The sequence below is a fragment of the Megalobrama amblycephala genome, linkage group LG10 (assembly GCF_018812025.1).
Source record: "Megalobrama amblycephala isolate DHTTF-2021 linkage group LG10, ASM1881202v1, whole genome shotgun sequence".
NCBI lineage: Eukaryota > Metazoa > Chordata > Actinopteri > Cypriniformes > Xenocyprididae > Megalobrama > Megalobrama amblycephala.
The window spans coordinates 718,183-737,593 of record NC_063053.1 but is presented as its reverse complement, the minus strand read 5'-3'; the positions used below and the strand labels follow the sequence as shown (position 1 = coordinate 737,593).

General features: G+C 37.6%; 1 protein-coding gene across 1 annotated transcript; it reads left to right on the top strand.

The window, feature by feature from the left end:
- The first annotated feature begins 9,500 nt into the window (after window positions 1-9,500).
- Window positions 9,501-17,579, top strand: LOC125276419 (E3 ubiquitin/ISG15 ligase TRIM25-like). The gene is made up of 8 exons (XM_048203855.1): window positions 9,501-9,862; window positions 10,248-10,839; window positions 12,388-12,483; window positions 12,906-13,139; window positions 13,234-13,384; window positions 13,480-13,524; window positions 13,946-13,988; window positions 17,082-17,579. Exons 2-8 carry the CDS (start codon window positions 10,279-10,281, stop codon window positions 17,110-17,112), a joined length of 1,161 nt encoding a protein of 386 aa, XP_048059812.1. The 5' UTR covers window positions 9,501-9,862; window positions 10,248-10,278; the 3' UTR covers window positions 17,113-17,579.
- Window positions 17,580-19,411: the final 1,832 nt, after the last annotated feature.

The following is a 19,411-nucleotide window of genomic DNA, read 5'->3' as shown; positions in this document are numbered from 1 at the left end:
CGGACGTCCGCAAATCCTCCTAATGACGAAAATTTTGCGGACGGTGCGCGGATGCCCTGTACCTTTTCCCAGTCAGTCAGTTGTATACACAGTTGCATAAGCTACAGAGAAAGACATGCCTTTGTTTGTGTTGTGAAAAATTTTCTAAAACATTCGAATTGGACTATGAATTGTTTGGAGGAGCCACATACTGTCAAATTCCATCACTAGGTGGTGCTATAACAGACATGTTCTTATAATTCTGCAACCATTTTATGATGGGAGTTGAAGACCATGATTCCATTTCTTTGTCATGTGTTTACACATCACATCACGTCACTACTAGAGCAAGCTCCTGATTGGTTAACGTGGTGCAAATATTCGGCAAAGTTCCGATTTTTCAACTCGCGCGAATCACACGTCACTCGCGTCAAATGCCCGAAATGCACAAATTGTGTCATCCGCGCCGCAGGATGTCTATTGCGTTTTTGCATTTACTTAACATGTAAATCACTCGCGCTTAACGCTTCATTCGCGTCTGGTGTGAACGCACCATTATAGGCTTGCATCAGCGCTGCGCATACCGATTACGTATGACATCACAATACCGCGAGAGCGATCGGAGAGCAGATGACTCTTTATGCTTTTGAAACGCTCTCGCGGTACTTTGTTGTCATACACAATCGCTCTGCACAGCGCTGATGCATCTCGAACAAGCCTCTTTTTTTTCATCTCAAACAAGCCTATTTTGTGTTTGCAAACAGCGATGATGGGTTTTTTTTGTGTGGGCGGAGCCTACTGGATGGCAGAAAGTGACAGTTCTGCAGTAGCAATCTGTGTAGGCCACAGAATAAAAGAATTAAAAAAAAAAAATATTTCGAGTTTCTCACACTTCTGACTTTTTTTTCTCGCAAATTCGAGTTTATATCTCGCAATTCTTATGGTGCGTTCACACCGCACGCGAATAAAGCGGTAAGCGCGAGTGATTTATATGTTAAGTCAATGCAAAGATGCGAATTGACATCCTGCCGCGCGATTCGCGCGAATGAAGCGGTGCGAATTGAGCGATTCGGGCGTTTGACGCGCTTAAAGGCGGGCATACACTGTGCGATTTTCGTCCGATTTTGAGCCGAATTCTGACTCGTGCGACTCTTTTTTTGAGTCGGGCCGATTTTCAGCTTTGTCGTGTGTCGTGCAGTGTTCATGCAGTATACACGGGGAAACGAGTGGCGATAAACCTCTCCCGACTGGCAATCGCATGGTCGGATGACTTTCTGGCATGTCAGAAATTTGGTCGCCCCTCGTGAGGATATCGCACAGTTGAAGCAGAGCTACGAACCGACTTGCCTAAACTCTGTGTTTTTCCCCCCACTGCGCCTGCGCGAAAAAAGAAATTAAACCAATCTTCAATGCAGCAAGAAAGAAAACGAAAAGAGGGAGATCTTTAAGTTCTGTAGCTATCAAACTAGCTGCAATTTAGCAAACTGTTGCTTACCTCCAGTTCGTGTTGCATGATGGATAAACCCACGTCTTTCAAGCCACCTGGGTGTACATAAACGGTGCCTCTTGTATTAATTTACTTGATCATTAATTTACATGTTTCGCTTTTCACTTTCTATTTACTCATGTAGGCTATTTAATATTTACTTAATTTTATTAAATGCGGAAATGTGAACTGTTGTCCATCATTTGGCAATTGGTGATAAAGAAAAATGTCACGTCGCAATATAGAAATTTTTTTCCATTTTAAACCAGGAAGGCGAGTCAGTGTCTACTTTATATCACACAATGTGCAAACTTTGCGCGAGAGTTATGCCGATGAAGACGTCTCAATCCCCTGTCAATTATTCACCAGCCTTTAAAAAAAAAAAAAAAAAGTAAAACCGACGAGCTTTCAGTGCATATTCTCTCAGAGACAACGAGAGATAAATCCTACTTCAACCTGATAACGGTAGGCTATCTTAATTTATTTTCTTAATATTTCTCTTGTGGCCCATAAACTGTAGTGGGTGAAAAAATGAGAAGAGAAGTATTTCGTATTAAGCAGGTTGTTTTTGAAGTGAAGCTGCTTTTCATTGACTGATTATTGCAGTCTTCGAACACACTGTTAATAATTTTAATTATATGCCTTTAATTCATTGTATAAATGTCTTTAAATAATTTTCAGTGAGGAGTAATTATAAGCTAATCAAATCTTTTATTATCCTCGCAGCGCGTCAGTTATGCGGTGATGCGCTATAAAATATTGCGGGCCAAATGAATTGTAATATCAATTTAATATTAAATAGGCCTACTACGGTGGCCCAGTAGTGCACAACACAACGAAATTAAAAAAGCAAACATAAGTTCACAACACAACGAAATAAAGCCACAACACAACGGAATCAAGCCACAACACAACGGAAATGCTCCCGACCACTAGGGGGCTCTCAGAGCTCGGTAAAGTTAGTTTTCCTTGCCACTGTTCTATAGAGTCGACAGTTTTACAAAGATATCAATACCATGATCAGTTTTAAGTATGTAAGCATTGTATATCGACATGATATATTAATTAAAAATCAACTACGTTCACAATAGCTTCATATTTATACTTGTGAATGATTTGACGCGATACCACGGCGCATGATAAAGGGAACATCCACCAATTCCATCAAGTGGTTAAAACGTATAATTTGTATTCATTAAAATTACATTTAACATTTAAAAACAGACATGTTCAAATTCCAAAGGTTGTTAGTTCCTGTTGGTAAGACTGACAAGCTTTGGAATTTGAATATGTCTGTTTTTAAATGTTAAAAGTAATTTTAATGAATACAAATTATACGTTTTAACCATTTGGTGGAATTGGCAGACGTTCCCTTCATCATGCGCCGTGGTAGCGCGTCAAATCATTCACAAGTATAAATATGAAGCTATTTTGCACGTAGGTGATATTGAATTAATATTTCATGTCGATATGCAGTGGTTACATACTGTTTAAACTAATCGTGGTATTGATATTACTGCCGACTCTATAGAACAGTGGCAAGGAAAACTAACTTTACCGAGCTCTGAGAGTCCCCTAGTGGTCGGGAGCATTTCCGTTGTGTTGTGGCTCGATTTCGTTGTGTTGTGGCTTTATTCCGTTGTGTTGTGGCTCGATTTCGTTGTGTTGTGGCTTTATTCCGTTGTGTTGTGGATTGATTTCGTTGTGTTGTGGCTCGATTCCGTTGTGTTGTGGCTCGATTTCGTTGTGTTGTGGCTTTATTCCGTTGTGTTGTGGCTCGATTTCGTTGTGTTGTGGCTCGATTCCGTTGTGTTGTGGCTTTATTTCGTTGTGTTGTGGCTTTATTCCGTTGTGTTGTGGCTCGATTCCGTTGTGTTGTGGCTCGATTTCGTTGTGTTGTGGCTTTATTCCGTTGTGTTGTGGATTGATTTCGTTGTGTTGTGGCTTTATTCCGTTGTGTTGTGGCTCGATTCCGTTGTGTTGTGGCTCGATTTCGTTGTGTTGTGGCTTTATTCCGTTGTGTTGTGGCTCGATTCCGTTGTGTTGTGGCTCGATTTCGTTGTGTTGTGGCTTTATTCCGTTGTGTTGTGGCTCGATTTCGTTGTGTTGTGGCTCGATTTCGTTGTGTTGTGGCTTTATTCCGTTGTGTTGTGGCTCGATTCCGTTGTGTTGTGGCTCGATTTCGTTGTGTTGTGGCTTTATTCCGTTGTGTTGTGGCTCGATTCCGTTGTGTTGTGGCTCGATTTCGTTGTGTTGTGGCTTTATTCCGTTGTGTTGTGGATTGATTTCGTTGTGTTGTGGCTTTATTCCGTTGTGTTGTGGCTCGATTCCGTTGTGTTGTGGCTCGATTCCGTTGTGTTGTGGCTCGATTTCGTTGTGTTGTGGCTTTATTCCGTTGTGTTGTGGATTGATTTCGTTGTGTTGTGGCTTTATTCCGTTGTGTTGTGGCTCGATTCCGTTGTGTTGTGGCTCGATTTCGTTGTGTTGTGGCTTTATTCCGTTGTGTTGTGGCTCGATTCCGTTGTGTTGTGGCTCGATTTCGTTGTGTTGTGGCTTTATTCCGTTGTGTTGTGGCTTTATTCCGTTGTGTTGTGGCTCGATTTCGTTGTGTTGTGGCTTTATTCCGTTGTGTTGTGGCTCGATTCCGTTGTGTTGTGGCTCGATTTCGTTGTGTTGTGGCTTTATTCCGTTGTGTTGTGGCTCGATTCCGTTGTGTTGTGGCTCGATTCCGTTGTGTTGTGGCTCGATTTCGTTGTGTTGTGGCTTTATTCCGTTGTGTTGTGGCTCGATTCCGTTGTGTTGTGGCTCGATTTCGTTGTGTTGTGGCTTTATTCCGTTGTGTTGTGGCTCGATTCCGTTGTGTTGTGGCTCGATTTCGTTGTGTTGTGGCTTTATTCCGTTGTGTTGTGGATTGATTTCGTTGTGTTGTGGCTTTATTCCGTTGTGTTGTGGCTCGATTCCGTTGTGTTGTGGCTCGATTCCGTTGTGTTGTGGCTCGATTTCGTTGTGTTGTGGCTTTATTCCGTTGTGTTGTGGATTGATTTCGTTGTGTTGTGGCTTTATTCCGTTGTGTTGTGGCTCGATTCCGTTGTGTTGTGGCTCGATTTCGTTGTGTTGTGGCTTTATTCCGTTGTGTTGTGGCTCGATTCCGTTGTGTTGTGGCTCGATTTCGTTGTGTTGTGGCTTTATTCCGTTGTGTTGTGGCTTTATTCCGTTGTGTTGTGGCTCGATTTCGTTGTGTTGTGGCTTTATTCCGTTGTGTTGTGGCTCGATTCCGTTGTGTTGTGGCTCGATTTCGTTGTGTTGTGGCTTTATTCCGTTGTGTTGTGGCTCGATTTCGTTGTGTTGTGGCTCGATTTCGTTGTGTTGTGGCTTTATTCCGTTGTGTTGTGGCTCGATTTCGTTGTGTTGTGGCTTTATTCCGTTGTGTTGTGGCTCGATTCCGTTGTGTTGTGGCTTTATTCCGTTGTGTTGTGGATTGATTTCGTTGTGTTGTGGCTTTATTCCGTTGTGTTGTGGATTGATTCCGTTGTGTTGTGGCTCGATTTCGTTGTGTTGTGGCTTTATTCCGTTGTGTTGTGGCTCGATTTCGTTGTGTTGTGGCTTTATTCCGTTGTGTTGTGGATTGATTTCGTTGTGTTGTGGCTTTATTCCGTTGTGTTGTGGCTTTATTCCGTTGTGTTGTGGATTGATTTCGTTGTGTTGTGGCTTTATTCCGTTGTGTTGTGGCTTTATTCCGTTGTGTTGTGGCTTTATTCCGTTGTGTTGTGGATTGATTCCGTTGTGTTGTGGCTCGATTTCGTTGTGTTGTGGCTTTATTCCGTTGTGTTGTGGCTCGATTTCGTTGTGTTGTGGCTTTATTCCGTTGTGTTGTGGATTGATTTCGTTGTGTTGTGGCTTTATTCCGTTGTGTTGTGGCTTTATTCCGTTGTGTTGTGGATTGATTCCGTTGTGTTGTGGCTCGATTTCGTTGTGTTGTGGCTTTATTCCGTTGTGTTCTGGCTCGATTTCGTTGTGTTGTGGCTTTATTCCGTTGTGTTGTGGCTCGATTTCGTTGTGTTGTGGCTTTATTCCGTTGTGTTGTGGCTCGATTTCGTTGTGTTGTGGCTTTATTCCGTTGTGTTGTGGCTCGATTTCGTTGTGTTGTGGCTTTATTCCGTTGTGTTGTGGCTCGATTTCGTTGTGTTGTGGCTTTATTCCGTTGTGTTGTGGCTCGATTCCGTTGTGTTGTGGCTCGATTTCGTTGTGTTGTGGCTTTATTCCGTTGTGTTGTGGCTCGATTTCGTTGTGTTGTGGCTTTATTCCGTTGTGTTGTGGCTCGATTTCGTTGTGTTGTGGCTTTATTCCGTTGTGTTGTGGCTCGATTTCGTTGTGTTGTGGCTTTATTCCGTTGTGTTGTGGATTGATTTCGTTGTGTTGTGGCTTTATTCCGTTGTGTTGTGGCTTTATTCCGTTGTGTTGTGGCTCGATTTCGTTGTGTTGTGAACTTATGTTTGCTTTTTTAATTTCGTTGTGTTGTGCACTACTGGGCCACCGTAGCCTACCCTATACTACTACTACTACTACTAATAATAATAATAATAATAGGCTAATTATTATTATTATTATTATTTAATATATGAATTGGAAATGCTAAATCCTCTTGATATCCATAGCTGATGCTTTTGATATCTCTGGAAACATATTGTCTATCGGCGCATCCCAGTACGTGGGTTTATCGTGCATATTTCAAACGCATAGTGTGAGCAGTCAAGTCACGTCTCGACCATCGGACCGCATAGTGTGAGCACATAAATCGTGCGTTTTGGCTTTCCATCGCACGCGATCTACTCGTACAGTGTGAGTTGGTAACCTTGCTGAAATCGCACAGATATCGCACAGTGTATGCTCGCCTTAACGCGTGATTCGCGCGAATCGCGCAAGTTGAAAAATCTGAACTTTGGCGAATTTCCGCGCCGCGTTAACCAATCAGGAGCTTGCTCTAGTAGTGACGTGACGTAGCGAGCTGAGGCAGAAATTCGAAACAACAATGGAGGACAAAATCATCGTCGCTGTACATCTTCATACATTTATAGAAACAGAAATAAAAAGGATCATGTTTGAAAGAAAGTGAGTGAGGAGGTCGGACAATCTGATAAATTGTAAACGGTCTTTACTCAATTTGAGCTATATATATTTATACAAATTAAGACTACAAGCCAACTAAAGACTAATTGAGCTTATTCGCTGTAATTTACAATTATTTCCCCACTGACAAGTTGTGTTTATTCAGAGGAAGTGTGCAGAAAGCAGTGGGAGAGTCTGGGACACATAAAGGAGCGGGAGAGCCCCTCACATGACGCGAATTTGCGTCTGTTGTGAAGGAATTTTCACGCGCGAATGAAGCGAGTAAACTCAAAATGTTCAAGCGTCCAACTACGCGCAAATAGCGCGATTTATTCCAGTCGCGTCTGGTGTGAACGCAGCATTATAAAGAAAAACAGAAATGTGAGATACACTTGTTATTCTTTTTTTCCCTCAGAATTGCAAGTTTATCTCCTCCAATTCTTACTTTTTCCCCCTCAAAATTGTGATATAAACTCACAATAAGATAATAAACGCAAATGCAAGACAAAAAGTCAGAATTGTGAAATAGCCTATGTTATTTGGCTATGCTTAAAAGTTATCAGTTTAAAATGTTATAGGTTTAAATATTATGTCATGCTGTAACTGATGTGTGTGTGTGTCCTATGAACTGCATATGATAATATTATTTCTGCCTTGGGAAAAATTATATATTTTAATACTTTTTAGAGTTTTTTTCCTTTCTTTTTTTCTTGCATATATGCAAATTGACTTCAAATCGCGTTCAATAATACCATTCAAAAGTTAAAAACCCCTTAAAAAGCAGTAACTGGCCTGACCCAGCAGGAGGAGCCGGTCTGTCTCTGAAGACACGCTACTGAAGGTGGCTTGGTAAGATTACAAAATGCTTTGGACTTCATTTTACTGCTATATTTAGAGCTAATAAAATACAATTCAAGATCAAGAACAAGGCACTATATTCACATTATTATATGAAGCGAGACGTTAACACTTTTAGATACTTTCATCCAACAGGATCTTAAATGGCACAGAAACGTCCTCTTAATTACCAGGACAATCATTTGCTCATTTATTTTAACACTCATTACAGAGAAAACTCCACATGTATTTAGTATTACATCTGAAGGAAGCATCAGGTGTAGAAAAGACTGGTCCGAGCAATTGCTAAAGAGAAGAAATCCTGTTGGAAAGAGCCATGGAGAGAAAAAGCACCAATCTTGATCAAAACACTTGTAAGAAAAGCTTGTAAATGATATGCTACACTGTTAATGATGAGCAGTGGTGGATTGAAGCATGGGCAACATGCAGCTTACTCATATAATTATCACTCATGTTATGCTATGTTGCTTGCTATGCTATTACACATTGACATTGGGCAACAATATTCCTTCCAAGTAGCTTACATAAGTACATAAGACAGTAAAATCTGATTTCGTAACATAATGCAACTTTTTTTTTTTTTAAACAAACGTAATATCACTCACTTTATTAATATTTTTACTGTAATGTTGTGCAGTTTTGTGGAATTTGTAAATTTTTTATTATTTTTTTGCCTCAATTTGTGATAATTTAAATATATACATTTATATAAAATAGCAACATTTTATGTAAAATCCACTTAAAAAAAAAAAGATCTACATTTCTCTGTTTCATTCATGGTGATAGAAATGAAAAATGAGTGGACGATTGCTGCCATCTACTGGAAAGCAAACACTTTTAAAATTAAAATAACATTAATTTTTAATTAGCAACAGACCAATAGCAAACCACAACCATCCAATCAATTCCCCATAGACAAAATTAAGTCAAATATGTATATTTTTTTCTTTTTCAAGAAGCCATTTCACTTGGATATACATCACAATAAGGTAGAAAAGAATATTGCAACTTCTGTTTCATGCCGACTTTAAAAAAATATAGGCCAACAATGATTTTTTGTTTTGTTTTTGTTTTTCAAACTAAAACTCATTGGCCACATTAACTGTGAATGAACACATTTTTATTGATAGCACGCTCTACAGTTTCATCTCTTCTATACTTCTTCACATATTAAATATATGTGCTGTGTCCCAATTCGCAAACTATTCATTGTAAATAGTATTTGAAATTAGAATTAGTGTCCAAATCAGTATGTTGAAATGAGTATTCCAGATGGTCTACGTTAGAATCCGAAGTACAGATCCATATGCACACTCTAATTATTGCCCACAACCCAGAATTGGACGAAGATTCGATTAGAACTACAAACACTAATAAAAGTGTTAAAAACTACAAACATGGTGGATGTGTGATATTGACGGTTATGTTAAAAGAGTTTGAGTGATTATAATCAACAAAAAGATATTTATTCAGTGTTAGCCACATTATCTGCTACAGCATTGTGAACTTTTATAAAGATGCATTTGGTCTAGAGCTGCATGATTAATTGTAAAATATTGTGATCGTGATTCAAACACCCACACAATCTTACTTTATTAATAACAATGATTCGCCCATGTCTATTAAATATTTGACAAAATCATACCAGAACATTCAAACCTGTGTTTGTGCTGCTGCGCTGATCCAGTGAGAGTAGTTCTGAATCAGTAGTTATTTATGTTACAAATATTTAAATTGGCACAGAAGTGCTGAGATAAAAGCTTAAAGTATAAACATTGATGTCAATAGTGATCAAAATAGAGCAAACCACCTTTTGAAATGAATTTGGCACCTCAAATAATAGCTGTATCAATTACATCTTATCCCTCTAGGTGGCGACAACTGACCGTTAAATCTTTTTTATTTATCATTAAATCATTCAAAACATTTGTTTAAAAACACTGATTCATCCACAAGTATTTATTGAGTCAATTAATTCAGAATCATTTTTTTTAATAATTCATTCAAATCAATTAAACATTTTTTTCCCCAGCAATTAGAGTGCAGAAATTAATATTTTGCAATTAAATTACATGTTATTTTGCTTAGTTGTACATTCAGAATCGTGAGAGTATCGTGATCTCTATTTAAAACCAAAGAAAATAATGATTCTCATTTTATCCAGAATCTTGCAGCTCTAATTTGGTCATTAACTTTTAAATGCATAATTATGCAAACACATTAGGTGAGTCTCCACATGAAAGAAAGACCCACAACTGGCAGATCAATGTGGTGCAACTGCATATGGTGTTCGGGTTGTGACAGGTAGAATCAGACACTGCCCCTTTAAGAGCAGCGCGTTCTTTTTTCACCTGTTCACGTGAACGCGCTCAGTTTCATTTCTGTTGCTCATTCTGTTGACATTGGAGTGACTGAAACTGGTCCAAGACAGAGGTAGGCTAATAAAAGTGTGTGTTTGTGTGTTTATGTGTTTATGTGAAAGCTCTGACTTTACCTCAGCTAGTTGTTATGGCTGTAATGTTTTAATTGTTGTGTAACAGAGCTACACAAAAGACTTCTCTTGGTTTTGAGAGAACCTGACAGACACAAAGACAACATTGTCTATAAGAAAGTGTCTCAGATTGTGTAGTCAAGCTCTTGCGAGAACTGAGCAGCATGTAGGCATGTGCTTCTGAATTTTAAATTGATTTCTATACTGCCTTTTAGGATGATATAGTGACATTTTCTGAAACTTCCAGAAGCAGGAAATAGTGATTCATTACTTTAATTTCATTCCCATTCTGATTTTATAATATTTTAAACCCCTTTTTTTCTACAGTGAATCTTCCAATGAGTTTTAAATCACCAAAATGGCAGAATCTGTCTTTGATCCTGAAGGTCCTTTAAACTGCCCGATCTGTCTGAATCTGCTTCAGGATCCAGTGACGACTTCTTGTGGTCACAGTTTCTGTAGAGACTGTATTAATAAATTCTGGGATCTGGAAGTTCATAGAGGTGTTTACAGCTGCCCTACATGCAGGAAGAGATTCAACAAAAGACCAGCTCTCAGCAAAAGCAAGGTACTAGCTGATATTTTAGAGAGAATGAAGCAGGAAGCTCCAGCTGGACCTGGAGACGTGACGTGTGATGTTTGCAAAGGAAGAAAAGTGAAAGCCATCAAGTCTTGTTTGGTTTGTATGGCTTCTTACTGCCGAACTCACCTCCGTCCTCATCTGGAGTCTGAAGCTCTTAAAAAGCATGAGCCGGTTAAAGCTTCCCCAAATCTCCAGCAGCAGATCTGCCCTCAACATCATAAAGCTCTGGAGGTTTACTGCTATAATGACCAGAAGTGTGTTTGTGTGGTTTGTATGTGGAATCAACACAGTGGACATAGAATGGTCTCAGCTGCAGATGAAATGGCAAAAACACAAGTAAGTAAGGTGTTTGTGTGTATAATTGTATTGTAAGAAAAAAAAGAAGAAAAAAAATTATATATATATATATATATGAGTTGCAGGAAAAAGTATGTGAACCACTTGCAGAATCTGTGAAAAGTGAATAATTTTAACAAAATAAGGACGATAATACAAAATGCATGTTATTTTTTATTTAGTACTGTCCTGAGTAAGATATTTTACATAAAAGATGTTTACATATAATCCACAAGACAAAAAAAATAGCTGAATTTATTAAAATAACCCCATTCATAAGTATGTGAAGCATTGATTCTCAATACTGTGTGTGGTCACCTGATGATCCACGACTGTTTGTGTGTTTTGTGATGGTTGTTCATGAGTCTCTTGTTTGTCCTGAGCAGTTAAACTGAGCTCTGTTCTTCAGAAAAATCCTTCAGATCCCAAAAAGATCCGTCTTTTCACACTGAGTACAACTGAGGGACTCAAACATTCACTGATGCTCCAGAAGGAAACACGATGCAGTAAGAGTCGGGGGGTGAACACTTTTGAATTTAAAGATCAAGGTAAATTGTACTTAATTTTTCTGCCGGGAAACATGCAAGTATCTTCTGTTGCTTCCGAAGGGCAGTACTAAATGAAAAACAATGATATTTAAACAAAATAAGAAAAATTGTGACATCTTCATCCTGTTCAAAAGTTTTCACCCCCCGACTCTTAATGCATCGTGTTTCCTTCTGGAGCATCAGTGAATGTTTGAACCTTTTTTAATAGTTGAGTTTGAGTCCCTCAGTCGTCCTCAGTGTGAAAAGATGAATCTCAAAATCATTCAGTCACTGCTGGAAAGGGTTCAAATATGCAAAAGATGCTGGAAAACTGAAGAATCTGCAGGATCTGGAGGATTTTTCTGAAGAACAGAGCTCAGTTTAAATGCTCAGGACAAAAAAGAGACTCATGAACAACCATCACAAAACACACAAACAGTCGTGGATCATCAGGTGACCACACACAGTATTGAGAATCAATGCTTCACATACTTATGAATGGGGTTATTTTAATAAATTCAACTATTTTGTTGTCTTGTGGATTATATGTAAATATCTTTTATGTAAATTATCTTACTCAGGACAGTACTAAATAAAAAATAACATGCATTTTGAATGATCTCACTTATTTAGTTTTTTACAGATTCTGCATGTGGTTCACATACTTTTTCTTGCAACTGTGTGTGTGTGTGTGTGTGTATATATATATATATATATATATATATATATATATATATATATATATATATATATATATATATATATATATATATATAAACTTATTTATTTATTTCTCAGTCAGAGCCCAGTTTGAGATATTAAGAGGCGACTGAAGCACAAGTCTCCCATTTGGTCTCCATTTAATCTTACTTCTGTCTAAGATTTTTTTAATGCAAAAAAGGGAACAAAATCCTTTACAAATGCAAATATTCTGATTCCATTCCATTCAACAGTTGATATTATTTTGTTATTTTAAGTTGCTGAAAATCAGGATTCGTATTGATTGCAAATTCATTCACAGGAGGAACTAAAAATAATAAAGGAGGATTTCATGCAGAAAATCAACAACATGGACAAGGAGGTTCATCAGTTTGAGAAAGCTGTGATCTCTTATAAAGTAAGTGAGATTAACAGCTATAAATGAGGGTTTGAAGGAAAGTTCCTATAGCTGTTAACAAATGAATACTAACAATAGAGTCGTGCTGGTTGAATAAAAAGTAGTGGCCTTGTGCCAGAGTGCCAGAGTTTGAGTTAACTTATAATATTAGTTAATATTATTTAATGGATCTGAGCTAATAAGAGCTAACATTGAAGTTTTATTTTTTTAATTAACATTAACAAAGATGAATAACTACTGAAACAGATGTATTGCTCTTTATCAGTTAATGCATTATCAGTTTGTGTTTATCAGTAAGTGTTATCAATTTTTACAGATGTTTCTGTCCAGTGTCAGAAGTTGTGTGTGTGTGTGTGTGTGTGTGTGTGTGTGTGTGTGTGTGTGTGTGTGTGTGTGTGTGTGTGTGTGTGTGTGTGTGACAGCGCTCTGCACAGGCAGCAGTGGAGCACAGCGACAAGATCTTCAGTGAGATCATCTTCTCCATTCAGAAGAGACAAGCTGAGGTGAGAGAGAACATCAGAGCTCAGGAGAACAAGGAGGTACGAGATGCAGAGAATCACATACAGACACTGGAGAAGGAGATCTGTGAACTACAGGAGGAGAACCGTAAACTGGAGCCACTTTTACAGACACAGGATCATGTTTACTTCTTCCAGGTGGCAAAAACAAAAAAACTTGTTTATGAAATGCTGCACTGTTGATTCTGTTATGCTTTTCTTTTTAATTGTTTTTTTTTTCTTATAATTGCAGAATTACTCTTTCTCTTCTGGAATTGTACAATACAATTCATCCAAAGATGTTAATAACCTGACATTTGAGAGAGTAGAACAGTGTCTCTCAGAGCTGAAAAACCATCTGGATGAAGTCTGTGAGGAGCACATGGGCAGAATATTAAACAAAGGTGAAAAGCATTTTCAAGTTTTAGTTCAGTCTTCATACGTTTATTGAAAGAAATATCACATAATGTAAGTGAATAATGTGTGTCTGTCTTTGTAGTTGCTGATGTCCAAATATTCAAAGAAACCGAAAGGTTCAAGAGCAGTAAGTACATTTCTCTATAGGGAAAATGCACAATTAAAAATGGATCATTTAAAGGGTCTATATGTAGAATTCAGAAACCCATGTTATTAGTTATTGATTATTGCTCATGCTCACACTCGTACGAGAGACTGAACATGATTCAGTTCCCTGATATACTCAAAGCAAAGTTCGTTTTTCATTTCATGCACCCTAGAGGCTCTCGGAAGTGTGCATAAACGCCACACCAAATTGATCTTCCCGGAAAAAACATTCCGAGTTCTTGCACGTGAAGATCCTTTAATATGATTATGCTTTAGGCCATTTATTCTCTTATTATTCTCAGTTTGGCAAAAGGTTTCAATAACCACTAAGAAAATCAAACATTACTTGTTTGTTTACTTACATTTTGAGCTCTTTCCATTTTTCTTTTTTTTAAATGAAGTTCACCACTCTGAGATGGAAGTAGGGATGGAAGTGCAGATTTGGTAAGTGTGTTTATTGATTTCAAAAAAACAAAAATAGAAAATTGAGTTTTGATTGAAATGACGGAGATGTTTATTAAAGCTGCAGTCCGTAACTTATCCAAAATCAATTTCTGAGCAAGTACATAAACAGCCAGTGTTCAAAACTATCTCCTTATCTTAGCCCGATTCACAACGGTAATCTTGTAATAATGTTTCATAATAAAATCGGTACTGGTGGGTTTCTGCGGGACATTCGAGCATGCAGCCGTTCGTCTTTTGCGTCATTACGTCACGTCTGTAAACATGAAGGAGTCCCAGCTAGTAGCTATATCATGTGAGGATGCTGTGATGGATCATTCATAGCCTGTTCTCACAGCAGTTGAAATAATTAAACTTATCATTTTGATGGCGGATTGTAATCCAGAAAGATCCAAATGACAGTCATCAGCGACAACTGGAGATTCACTCGTAGCCAAAAAGCAAAAGACTTGGCTAGAGAAATTGATACAGGTGACGCTAATACACACAGACACGCAATGCTGATGTTGTTAACATTAACAATTTGAAAACAAAGTATAACAGTAATAATAATTTGCATGGTTTGACGTGATATGAGCTAAGCGATAATTAGATTTAGGGTGCGTTCACACTTGTAGTTCGGTTCGTTTGGTTCATTTGGTTCATTTGGTCCGGACCAAAGAAGAAAAAAAATATTTAGTCCTGGTCCGATTAGCGTTCAGATTGACAATTTTATCACCGAACCAAAAGATACTTTAAGGCATAGGGATACATTCACAACGCGATTGGTCGGATTTTATGACGTATTGCCTATTTTGTGTGTGCGTAGCCTGCATGTGATGGTATTTTGGCTAGCTGGGAACTCGTGAAGAGCTTATAAAATGTGTAAAGAAGACAAAACAGCGGCGGGAATCCATCCGTCACACACAAACGATCTGCTGCGTGGAGACGCGCGTCTGATGCCTGTGATGGGCAAACTCACGACTATGACGAGAAAAACCGACATGCGTGAGGATTCTGTCCTTTTTAGGGTCTCGTCTTCCTGTTTTTGGTTCGTTTACATGTCTTTGGTCCGTGTTGTGTTCATATATCATTCGAACCGCACCAGAGTTCATTTGGAAGCGGACCGAGACCCATCTTTTCAGCGGTCTCGGTCCGCTTGTTTGGTGCGCACCAGGGTTCGGATGGCAGCGTTCACACATGCTCAAATGAACCGCACTAACCGAGCAATCGCACCAGGGTTCGTTTTAATCAAACCAAACATGCCAAGTGTGAACGCACCCTTAATGACCAGTGGCAGCACGATATATTGATATATGTATGCTTTTTTCCTCAGTTGGTCAGAACAAAAGTGGCAGAATTGTTACTTGCTTGTTCAGATGATATTTTCCAGTGAAAATTCTTATTTTGGTCATCAAAACTTCAATCTACGGAAGAGGATTAGGGCCAAGCAATAATAAAAAAAATAAAACCATCTCGAAATTAAAGTTGTTAAATTTCGAGAAAAAACTTCGAGAAAAAAGTTTGAGATAAAATGTTGAGAATAAACTCATTAAATTATGAGAAAAAAATCGTTAAATTTCGAGAAAAAAGTCGAGATAAAATGTTGAGATTGAAGTCATTAAATTATGAGAAAAAACTCGTTAAATTTCGAGAAAAAAGTCGAGATAAAATGTTGAGATTGAAGTCATTAAATTATGAGAAAAAACTCGTTAAATTTCGAGAAAAAAGTCGAGATAAAATGTTGAGATTGAAGTCATTAAATTGAGAAAAAAATCGTTACATTTCGAGAAAAAAGTCGAGATAAAATGTTGAGATTGAAGTCATTAAATTATGAGAAAAAACTCGTTAAATTTCGAGAAAAAAGTCGAGATAAAATGTTGAGATTGAAGTCATTAAATTGAGAAAAAAATCGTTAAATTTCGAGAAAAAAGTCGAGATAAAATGTTGATATTGAAGTCATTAAATTATGAGAAAAAACTCGTTAAATTTCGAGAAAAAAGTCGAGATAAAATGTTGAGATTGAAGTCATTAAATTATGAGAAAAAACTCGTTAAATTTCGAGAAAAAAGTCGAGATAAAATGTTGAGATTGAAGTCATTAAATTATGAGAAAAAACTCGTTAAATTTCGAGAAAAAAGTCGAGATAAAATGTTGAGATTGAAGTCATTAAATTATGAGAAAAAAATCGTTAAATTTCGAGAAAAAAGTCGAGATAAAATGTTGAGATTGAAGTCATTAAATTATGAGAAAAAAATCGTTAAATTTCGAGAAAAAAGTCGAGATAAAATGTTGAGAATAAACTCATTAAATTATGAGAAAAAACTCGTTAAATTTCGAGAAAAAAGTCGAGATAAAATGTTGAGATTGAAGTCATTAAATTATGAGAAAAAACTCGTTAAATTTCGAGAAAAAAGTCGAGATAAAATGTTGAGAATAAACTCATTAAATTCAGAGAAAAAATTTGTTAAATTACGAGAACAAATTCGTTAAATTACGTATTACGTAATTTCATAATTTAAAGACTTTTTTTCTCATAATTTAACGAATTTGTTCTCATAATCGAACAAGTTTTTTTCTCGTAATTTAATGACTTTATTCTCATCATTTTATCTCGTCTTTTTTCTCGAAATTTAATGAGTTTATTTGCAACATTTTATTTCGACTTTTTTCTCGAAATTTAACAACTTTAATCTCGAGATGGTTTTTATTTTTTTATTATTGCTTGGCCCTAATCCTCTTCCGTCTCAATCCAATTCTGAAGTACAGTATCCACACTGATGCAGTGACTGACAGCAAACATTAGATTCATCCGCGCTGAGGAGCCGTGCTGATGCACAACCCACGCATCGATAATAATTCCATATATAACTGCAATTGCAGGTGTCAAACAGAGATGGCGACAAAGAGGCAAAACTTACAGACTGCAGCTTTAAATAAATGAAGCCCAAAATAAATTAGCAGCTAAATGAAGCCTTGGTGAACACAATCTTCTTTCAAAATGTGATTGTGCACATTTGCTCTGTAGTTGATTTAGCAACTATCTGTTAATAATTTATGTAAGTTTGCTCCTTAAAATGTGAACTTTGATTGCAGGGACATTGATGATGACTTCATATATGGATAGATGGAGACGTTTATCTTGACAACACTTGAAATCATCTGGACTTCATCATTCTTTTTCCTAGAATACAATAAAGCTGCAACATACGTGATGGTCTGCTTCTATAAGACCTCATATGGGTAGATTACAGTACATTAAATATTATAATTAGTAATATGGCTTTAAAAACTATTACTCAGGTGGGATTTGTAAAACAGCTGTACCTTTTAAAATCTGTTTATTTTCAGTCAGTCAGTTGCACACACAGTTCCATAAGCTACAGAGAAAGACAAGCCTTTGTTTGTGTTGTGAATAATTTTCCAAAACATAAAATATTTCCAAACTCCAGCACTAGGTGGTGCTATAACAGAAATGTTCTCATAATTCTGTCACCATCTGGTTATGCGTTCTGTTTCTTTGTCATAGAAATGTTTACACAAAGATCATCTGTACAAATCAACAAAAAATTAAATGTTCCCATTTCAACTGATTATAATGATATGCATCATGTTTGTGTTGTCTTTAAATTTAGTGCTAGTCAAGCATTAGGTGACGCTACAAAAAGGGAATATGAGTTAAAATATAGATTGAAATACTGATTCTCGTAATGTTGTATAAGGCAAATCTGCAGGACTGAAGCTTAACTGATCGTCAATCACAACTCCAGAGTTCCTGGCTGTCCTGGATGAGAAGTTGTGATGAAGTGTTGGCCGAGATACAAGCAACTGTCTTTGCGAGGTTGAGTCGAAGGTGTTGGTCCTTCATCCAGAGATGTGAGCAGCTACCGTCAGATCTTCTGGTAGGAATGAGAGGTAGAGATGTGTGTCCTCAGTGTAGCAGTGATGGGAAAAACATGTTTCTGAATGACAGATCCGTGATGACATGTAGATTGAGAAGAGAAGCGGTCCCAGCACTGAGGTACTCCAGTAGCTAGATTTTGTGACGTAGACACCTCACCCCTCCAACATACCCTGAAGGACCTACTGAGAGGTAAGACATGAACCATTGGAGTGTGGTTCCTGAGATGCCCTTTGTCATGAGGGTTTACAGGAGGATCTGGTGGTTAACTGTGTTGAAATCAGCAGGCAGATCCAGTACGATGAGTGCTGAGGATCTGAGCTTCAGTAACCGAGAGCAGGACAGTCTCACTGTACATACATGAAGGGAGCTGCTGGCAAAATCTGTAGTAAGTCAGTCTGGTCACTTGAACTACACTTTTTTTTTTTTTTGAGAAAAATATTTTGTACTGTACAGGCGAGATATTTTCAGAAGTTCATATACAGTAAGTCAGTCTGCCCACCAGGCAAATTACTATAACCTTGTAAATATTGTTCATTAATGAATGGAGGTTTATCTTTTTGGACTGTGAGTGGAATTTTTAGATCACTTTAGAATATGCAGCAAATATAAAACCTAACCAGTGCCCACCCTTGCAGTCTTGGCCACTTGAGAGCTTGTGCACGTGACACTGACAGGAAGTTCCATGTCTTAAAAATGCCCAAGTGCCCTTGATGCACACTAAACCCACACTATGTTGAATATCGCTTCGGAGCGATATCCGAGGCTGAGCGTATCCCAGTCAAAGAGCTTAGAACCCAAGAGGCGACACTCTGATACTTTTTGGGTAACAGCCACTAGATGGCGCTCCGGTAGCGCGGCAGCCATTATGGGCTGAAAATACTAACTGGACCATTGAATCCTTCACATCTTACTCTCCCAAAATCTGCGCAATAGAACAGTTTTTAAAATGAAGTCACCAGTAAATTGTATGATCCTACAGTAAATGTTGTATTGTGTTATATATGTTTTATTTGACCAGTTGTGGAATCCAACCATTCATCCATCTGAGGTAACGTAGTTAGCCTACTTTATTGAGTATTTCCAGACCTAGTGGAGTAATAGTAATAATATTTAGGTCTCAATTTAAATATATATATTGTACGTTTTAATGGATCACGCTAAAAACATAATGATCTTATAATACATGATGCATTGCTGTGTCCGTTATCCCATAATTCCCACTTTTGGACACTTTTGTTTTAACGGACATTAGACAACACTGCAAAATCAAGCTGTTATATTCATATATTTATTGTCCAACATTCCCAATTTTTCTGATGCATGTCCTTAATTTAATTTCATATGTTGGTAATAATTCAGTGTTTATAAACCTTTTAAATAACTTTAACCCAAACTGACTGGATTTCTAGAGAGCAAAGGTTTTATGAAAAAAGAAGATTTAAACACAAAGTGTGTAAAATAAACTGTTAAAAGTATTTGATGATCACTAGTGATAGTATTTTATTCTGTGTTGTCATCATTC